This window comes from Lathyrus oleraceus, chromosome 6, assembly GCF_024323335.1.
Source record: "Lathyrus oleraceus cultivar Zhongwan6 chromosome 6, CAAS_Psat_ZW6_1.0, whole genome shotgun sequence".
In the NCBI taxonomy this organism is placed as follows: Eukaryota; Viridiplantae; Streptophyta; class Magnoliopsida; order Fabales; family Fabaceae; genus Lathyrus; species Lathyrus oleraceus.
In genome coordinates this window covers 514,453,305-514,462,283 of record NC_066584.1, presented here as the reverse complement: position 1 = coordinate 514,462,283, position 8,979 = coordinate 514,453,305, and the positions used below count along the sequence as shown (strand labels likewise).

Sequence of the window (8,979 nt, the reverse complement as noted above, 5' to 3'; positions counted from 1 at the left end):
TGATTATTTTCTTGTCTTTTTCTTCTTTTTGTATATCAAAACAAAATCTATCGTTCATGATTTCTCTGGATTATCAATTATCTTGGTTGTCACATTCTTTTTTATGTAACCACACATTAATTTTAATTTTATATATACATGAATTTGTTGTTTGAAGAAAAAAAAAAGGTTAAATTTTTGGTAACCCCACAAATGGTTTTTACCCTGAAACAGTGTCAGATTTTTATATAATAAAGTTTTGACTTTGATTTTATATAAGATTATAGGGTATATAGTATATAGGTTTTGAACAGTTTCGAACAGTGTTTTGGTTTTGGGTTATAGAAAAACTAGAAATGAAAGTGACTTTCAAGTGTTTGTGCTTTGGTCTCTGTGAATGTGTCTTTATTACAATAGCGTAAAAGGGTCTTTCTTTTTGCTGTTTTTACTGTTTTTCTTTCAAAGGTTTGATGGGTTCATGCTGTTGTGTTATGTTGCATTATATTACATCCTCGGTAATCTGGAAAGAATTCATGGCTTTGTTGTTGTTACAGCTTTTTTGTGTACCTTTTTCTTGGGGTTTGTATCTATACTATACTACCCTTCTTCTTACTGCTAGTTATTTCATCAGAGCTTTCAAGGTTGTTTCAGTTCTGGATTTTCTGATGCATGGTGATTTTATTGGTTGTTCTTTCTTTTTTCTGTTTTGTTGTCTTCAAGGTGGATGGGATTAGATTAGATGAGATGAGATGAGACAGTTTCTCTCTTCTTATCCTTAAAACTTGTCTGTTTCTTTTTCTATTTTTTTGTCTGCATGTATAGATAGGTAGCTTAGCCATTACATTTCTATTTCTCATTAATGTTTTTGCTTTTTTCTTTATCTACAAATACTAGATGGTTTTCATCTTCATGTTATTATGGTTTTTTGGTTTGTTTTACCTTGTTTTGTTGATGGTGATGCAGAAAAATATTGAAGGCTGAATATATTGTGTTGTGAATGGCATCAACATCTTGTGTTATCAAGAGTCCATTAGCTATGAAAGAGACAGGTTCAAGCTGTGGTCAGTATCCTCCTCCTATGGCAACGTATGAAGAGGTTGTGGACAATCCTAAGCTCTTTTTGCATAGCTTGGAGAAGCTCCATGCTACAATGGGCACCAAGTTCATGTAAGTTTCTTAGATTAATAAACTACTAGATTGTGAATTGGTTTTTTCTTTTTTAAGATGTAGAAAACACAAGCATACCGTATCAAATTTCTTGCATCATGGTGTTTGATAAGTGATGCATCATGCATTTGTTGCTGCTCTATTTAATCAAGTTGTCATTATTTGGTTTTGACATTGTGTTTATAACGAGGGAGGACATTCTAATGTTACAATGGCTGCAAATGGTTCATGTTTTGGATCTAAATGATTTTCTTGGCCTCTAGTTTTGCTTTTTTGGAAATACTAAACACTATGAACGCATTTCGATTGCATAACTTTGTAATAACTACAAAAAACTTGGAATTTTATTGCAGGGTTCCCATTATTGGGGGAAAGGAGTTGGATTTACACCGCCTCTTTGTTGAAGTGACTTCTCGTGGAGGGATTGAGAAAGTAAGATGTGATTATAATTTCGATTTTTGCTCTTATAACCTATGAAACATGGACACCGGCACCAAGTGAACAAGTAGACACCAATAGTGTCAGCACATAGCTTGATAAATAGATTAAGACAAGAGCATCATTTATAAGAGATCTATTTTGAAATTCAATATTATATATTCATCATGGCATCATAGGGCATTTGCTTCTTTGCATGTTTTTGTAAATCGTAATTGATGGAAGATCTTGCCTTGATTGGTGATATACTTGAGTTGAATGTTCTGATATCTTCGTAAAATTCTTCAAATATTTTTTATTATTCTTTTAAATTAATGTATAACTTTGGTTTTTCCGCAATGTAGTGATATAGTGATCTTATCTTGTTAATATTTCTTGCAGATCATTAAGGATAGAAAATGGAAAGATATAACTTTAGTTTTCAATTTTCCATCAACGGCAACAAATGCTTCTTTTGTGCTGCGGAAGTACTATACTTCATTACTCTACCATTATGAGCAAATCTATTATTTTAAAGCTCATAATTGGACTCATGCAGCTTCCGGTATGTTCATTGGAACCACAATGCTGTTTGTACCAACATTTGGGCCTATTCTAATTTGCAAATTGTTAATTTCTCTATGGCAGATGTTTTGCAGAGTCCATCATCCACCCCAGTTCCTGCTCTGAAGATGCCGTTTTCACATCCTTCATCTGAAGTTCAACCAGCTGTCGTTCAACCGTTAAATGTTAATGCTGCTGGATTGCCTGAAGGTCTTTTCATTTTTCTCTCAGCCAAAAATAAGATTATTTTCTAACCTCAAAGAAAAAGGAAAATATAGTATTGTTAAGATTATGTGAAATTTTAGGCTTTGTTTAACTATAAATTGATGGAAAGGGATGGAATGAAGTGAAGTTTCCCTGTTCACCATTCAATTTGATCTGTTTTAGAACTGCAATATCTTTAACTTAACCAGTATTGTTTATTCTCTTGTGCTCTCTCAGCAATGGCATCATCATCGGCAGGGTCTCATGTTGTCGGGGTCATTGATGGGAAATTTGAAAGTGGGTATCTAGTTACTGTCACAATCGGTTCGGAGAAACTCAAGGGTGTACTTTATCAAGCTCCACAGAATACTGTGTTGCCAGCACCCGACCACAGTGCTTCGGTTAATAACAACAACGCGGGTGTCCATCGTCGCCGGCGTAGGAAGAAATCAGAAATGAAGAAGAGAGATCCTGCTCACCCAAAACCAAACAGAAGTGGATACAATTTCTTCTTTGCAGAACAACACGCCAGGCTAAAACCTCTTAACCAAGGGAAAGACCGAGAGATCAGTAGGACCATCGGTGAACTCTGGAACAAGTTAAACGAATCTGAAAAAGCAGTAAGGAATTTGTTTATCTTACATCATTGAATAAACCATTAAAATGTTATTCTCTCTTCAATTTAGTTATTAGGGACTTAATTGATGATTTATTCCACAACATAGGCTAACATAATATGCACTGTTTTGTTATTATGTTAACATGTTAAGTTGCACTGATATATAAGGTTTATCAAGAACAAGCCATGAAGGACAAAGAGAGGTACAAAACAGAAATGGAGTGTTACCGTGAGAAGTTGAAGATGGATCAAGTGATTAGTGATGCGGTGCCACTTCAACAGCGACATCCTGAAGCTGATACTGACATGAAATTTGATGAAGCTGAGGCAGATTCTCTTCAAACACCGGAGGAGAGCAGTTCGGTCGGAAGCGAGTATGAAGATGATAAAGGCATGGAGAAAGATTTTAGTGTGGATGCATTTCCTGTTATAGGAGTTGGAGCTGAGGCTATGGATTCAGTAGAGAAATCATGCAAGGGGGGTTTATGAGCTTCTTTATTAGGTTCTTAGAAGAAGAAAGCACATAAGATAGATTTTCTCAAGAATATTTTTATATGTTTCATTGTATTGGAGTGATTACCTGCTATTATCAGTGTTTGGTCATTTTATTATTCAATTTAAGGTGTTCCTTTTGGTTTAATATTTATTTTAGCATATGCTCAAATATACGATCCTAAAATTGTTCTAGTTTTCTTTGGAAGGATGCACTGAACAAGTAGTTCATATGCATTGAATGTCCAAAGTACTTCTAAATAATAGAAGGTAATCATGATCAATAAATTAAAGACCTTTGTTGCTAAAATTGTCTCACCTTCCTTAACTAGTTTTTGCCACTGAGAACATGTCGTTAAGAGATGTTAAAATTAACCTTACTAAGGCGTACGACCGTATCAAGTGGTCATTTATTCATAAGCGGTCGATTGAATGAGGTGGAGGTCCTTAATAAAGTGCTACAAATTATCACATATTGCATCATGTTAGTTAACACTAATGTGCTATACCAATACAATGGTAGTAGATGGAATTATTTCTCTCAATAAAATGAATAATTAGGTAAGTGGACCCTATTGCCACCTTACTTTTTTTTCTTCTTATGCATTAACAAGCTATAACAAAAATCTCTTATACAAGGAGATGATGAAAAATCTCATATGCGTTAATAATAACTTAAGTGTGAAGTGGAGTTTCACATTTGTTATAAATATGAAGACTTGAACATTTATGAGTGAGAGAATTCACACACCTATCATCTTAAGGTTTTGGATGAATATGTTGTGTCTCTCTCACTTATGTATTGCTCTTATTCCAATATTGACGCTCCTTCTCATGATCCAACAAATGATATCATGAGCCTTCGAATAAATGACCGACTTACTTGTATCGAAATGCTCAGCAATAGGTGTTCCTTTGAATTGAAAGACCCGAGAAAAGGTGTATCGAAATGCTAAGAAAGAGGTGTCAACGACAATACAAATGTTATGAGTGGAAGAACCCACATACTCATCACCTTAAAATTTTGGATGAATATGTGGTATCTCTCTTATTGCTCTTAGTCTAATGTTGATGCTCCTCCTCATGACCCAATAATATGGAGGAATAGAAGACTAATTTTATTTTAAGAATTAATTTTTAATGTGATAAGGTGTATTTGTAAAATTATTTTATGTTTTCAATGTAAATTAGTAGGTATTCTGTGCGTACGCACATAGAGCAACATTGTCGCTCTTTTTTAGTAATAAATCGAAATTAGTTCAATAAAGATATATTCAATAAAATATTGGGAGTGGCGTTGTCACTTCCATACGTTATAAAAATGATATCAGTTAAGTGGTGAAACAAATAATTTTTATGCAATTAATCAGATTATCAATAGAAAATACTCTATTTAGCAAAAATTGGTTCTTGCAAGATGAGCTGAAAATTTACCAATCATTGCTTTTATAAAATATGAGAAGAGACAAATAACACGGTAACAAAAGTCTTTATGGACGAATCTTATATACATGACACTTATTGTTTGTTGAATTAACATCAATTTTGATATGAATTTTGTCTCATGCACGTAACATATTTGATTCACAAAAGTTGTCTCATTTTGTTACCTTGGATTTTCGACATGGATAATAATGGTAAGAAAAACACAGGGGCATGCCATGATGAGGTGTGAAATCGAACACGGTCAATTGAGACCATAATTTGAGTTGCTGACTTCGATATGCCGCAAGAGGGTTTGACAATTCCTAGTTGAATCCTATAGTCAATGATCAAAGAGTTTGTGGACTTCGGACTTAGCGAAATTTCTAATATTTTTGGTTGGATATTTTGATTAGTAGAATGAGTAAGATTTGAATATGATCATATGGTTATTCAGAGACACGTGAAAGTCTGGAAAAGACAACGATTGCATGGAAGCAAAAATATGGCACAATGTGTTTAGTCGGCCATTGTAGGCACTTATTTTAGACTACTATAAAAGTAGATGTTTGCTTATGTTGTAGACGTTCACAATTGTACCCAGAATTCTAAAACTCAAAGTATTTGCGATTGAGAAACGAATGAATAAATGTACGTATGTGTTCCACATTTATAAATTTTAAGCATTTTACATCAAATTCCTTCTTGCATTTAAGTTATTTTTAGTCTTTTTACTTTCAAAATTCTCTCTCATCGAATCCAGGTACAAACGCGAAAAAGAGTGGCGAGGAGAAAAGAATAGAGTCGCCAGCTATGTACTTTTATCCCAAGAGGAGGGAAAGGTAGTGTAGCGGTGTATTCGTCATTTTATGATTTATTGATTAAATCAAAAGCAAAGCATACAAAGATAGAGTCGCCACCACACTTTTATTTATCCAAAGGAATGGCTAAAAAGCGAACAAAAGCCTAAGAAGTTTTACACATAGAAAACTAATGAAAAGGTCAGAGATCTGGGTAAGGGGTTAATTACGCAATGGGAAGGTGTTAGGCACCCAAAACGTCCTAGGTACTCCTAGGGAACCTCTTTTCACACTTGTTGTATAAAAAGTTTATTTGTTTATGACATATATTGTGCAAACAATGATGCAAGGGATGAGAAAAGAATATACAATTTTTATTGTTTTTGTGTTTGAACGGATGAACCCGTTGCCTACGTACCTTTCCATGGAAGGTAAGGATCAAAACGCCGTAGTTCGGCTAAAAGATTTCCAAAATATGAGTGGGTTCATTTTAAAACAAAAGCCCTAAGGTCTTTCGTTATCCACGGGAGAAAACTCAACCTTATACAAACAACAAGTCCACCATGTGAGAACAACTTCAACTTGCTAGTGAGGGGTTAACCCTATAATAAGCAAGGAAGTCTTACAATTCAATCACTAAGGACAAAAGGTGAGATTAACATCAACCAACTAGGATAAATCAAACCTATGGCTAATGTATGAAAACTTATCAAGAATGGACTAAGCCACAAAACAATTGAATGAGTGAAATTAACCAATTAGGATTATTCACAAAAATGAAGTCAAAGTATGATTAGATTCAATTCAGAAAGAAGTATTATGAAATGGAGTTTGAAAAAGTCAAAGGCCTAAAGCCTAGGTTTCTAATTTGAGAGACATGTCAAAATGTTTGCACAATAGATGTCAAAGGTTTTGAATTAACATGTGAAAAGAGAGTTTTGAAAACACACACAAAAATGGAAGGGTGAGGAAGTAAAACTTCTTAGATGTTCACCTCTTGAGATCATATGGAAGATGATTCAAGTGATTCCTTTGGAATAGGCAACAATGCAAATAACAGGTAAACAAAGTATCAGGCAAGGCCAACAAAAGCGGATACCGGATGCCAATTACTGGACTTATACCAATCTCCTAAAACAAACATGGATACCAGATGTCACTCAATGGACTTATACTAGTCTCCTAAAGCAAAACAAAACATTGATACCGGATGCCAATCAACTGGACTTACACCAATCTCACAAAACAAACTGGATACCGGATACCAATAAATGGATTTACACCAATCTCCTAAAATAAACAAACAAGGATACCAGATGCCAATCTATCTGGACTTATACTAGTCTCCTAAAGCAAAACAAAACATGGATATCAGATGCCAATCTATCTGGACTTATTCTAATCTCCACAGAAATGATCATGGGAAACAAATGCCAATAAATGGACTTACAATTGATTCCTCACATACAACACACAAACAAACATGCAATAAGCAAAAGGAAACAAGTTGCCAATAAATGGTCTTACACTCGACTCCTACCAAATCATAGGAACAAAGGCCAATGAATGGACTTACAATTGATTCCTCAATGGACAAACAAAGATGTCATAACAGATATGAACAAAGATCATGCAATAATGAGCAATTAATGATGATAAATGCACAAAGGCACATATAAGCAAGTATGCACAGATGAATCAAGCAATCAGACAAACAAGTCAATTATCACACACTATATACAAGCAATTAGGCTCAAGCAAGGTTAGACTTTACAGTCAACTGGAATGGGGTAAGTTGTGCTCTTAACCTTAACATTGAGAGTTAAGGTGAAGCAGATGAAATGGAGATGAGGGGTGTGCCTCATAGCTCTTATCCCTGGTCAGAGAGAGCATTGAATAATGGAAGGTGTGGGAGTTCAGAAAGTAGGAACTCTTCTCCACAAGGATTAGACTCTATAGATCCTGGGTTGAGATCCACAATGCATCAACATGTTATGTGAGCAAAGGGATGACACACTGACTAGCAGGAGATGGATTACACATCTCTTTTATCTGCCAATTGCCTTATCAAAGGACTTTTCCTGCTTAGCACAAAATTAAACACACAAAGACATTGCCTCTTAAGGAGGGCTTCAGACCTGGCCTGTTATGTGGTCAGGCACCTGTCTGAAGCCCTCCTTAAGAGGCAATGTCTTAGTGTGTTTAACTTTGTGCTAAGCAGGAAAAGTCCTTTGATAAGGCAATTGGCAGATAGAAGAGATGTGTAATCCATCTCCTGCTATTCAGTGTGTCATCCCTTTGCTCACATAACATGTTGATGCATTGTGGATCTTAACCCAAGATCTTATAGAGTCTAATCTTTGTGGAGAAGAGTTCCAACTTTCTGAACTCCCACACCTTCTATTATTCAAAGCTCTCCCAGACCAGGGATAAGAGCTATGAGGCACACCCCTCATCTCCATTTCATCTGCTTCACCTTAACTCTCAATGTTAAGGTTAAGAGCACAACTTACCCCATTCCAGTTGACTGTAAAGTCTAACCTTGCTTGAGCCTAATTGCTTGTATATAGTGTGTGCTAATTGACTTGTTTGTCTTATTGCTTGATTCATCTGTGCATACTTGCTTATGTGTGCCTTTGTGCATTTATCATCATTAATTGCTCATTATTGCATGATCTTTGTTCATATCTGTTATGACATCTTTGTTTGTCCATTGAGGAATCAATTGTAAGTCCATTCATTGGCCTTTGTTCCTATGATTTGGTAGGAGTCGAGTGTAAGACCATTTATTGGCAACTTGTTTCCTTTTGCTTATTGCATGTTTGTTTGTGTGTTGTATGTGAGGAATCAATTGTAAGTCCATTTATTGGCATTTGTTTCCCATGATCATTTCTGTGGAGATTAGAATAAGTCCAGATAGATTGGCATCTGATATCCATGTTTTGTTTTGCTTTAGGAGACTAGTATAAGTCCAGATAGATTGGCATCTGGTATCCTTGTTTGTTTATTTTAGGAGATTGGTGTAAATCCATTTATTGGTATCCGGTATCCAGTTTGTTTTGTGAGATTGGTGTAAGTCCAGTTGATTGGCATCCGGTATCAATGTTTTGTTTTGCTTTAGGAGACTAGTATAAGTACATTGAGTGGCATCTGGTATCCATGTTTGTTTTAGGAGATTGGTATAAGTCCAGTAATTGGCATCCGGTATCCGCTTTTGTTGGCCTTGCCTGATACTTTGTTTACCTGTTATTTGCATTGTTGCCTATTCCAAAGGAATCACTTGAATCATCTTCCATATGATCTCAAGAGGTGAAC

At 35.3% G+C, this 8,979-nt stretch overlaps 1 protein-coding gene across 5 annotated transcripts; it reads left to right on the top strand.

Moving 5' to 3' along the window:
• The first annotated feature begins 201 nt into the window (after positions 1–201).
• Positions 202–3,590, top strand: LOC127093339 (high mobility group B protein 15). Of its 5 annotated transcripts, none has more exons than XM_051032253.1 (7): positions 202–444; positions 943–1,146; positions 1,500–1,578; positions 1,966–2,128; positions 2,212–2,337; positions 2,569–2,951; positions 3,119–3,590. In XM_051032253.1, the coding sequence occupies exons 2-7, from the start codon at positions 977–979 to the stop codon at positions 3,437–3,439; spliced, it is 1,242 nt and encodes a 413-aa protein (XP_050888210.1). In that variant the 5' UTR covers positions 202–444; positions 943–976; the 3' UTR covers positions 3,440–3,590. The 5 variants fall into 5 exon arrangements, with proteins under 5 accessions (XP_050888210.1, XP_050888207.1, XP_050888209.1 ...); XM_051032250.1 differs by having other exon boundaries at positions 202–494; XM_051032252.1 differs by having other exon boundaries at positions 202–620.
• Positions 3,591–8,979: the final 5,389 nt, after the last annotated feature.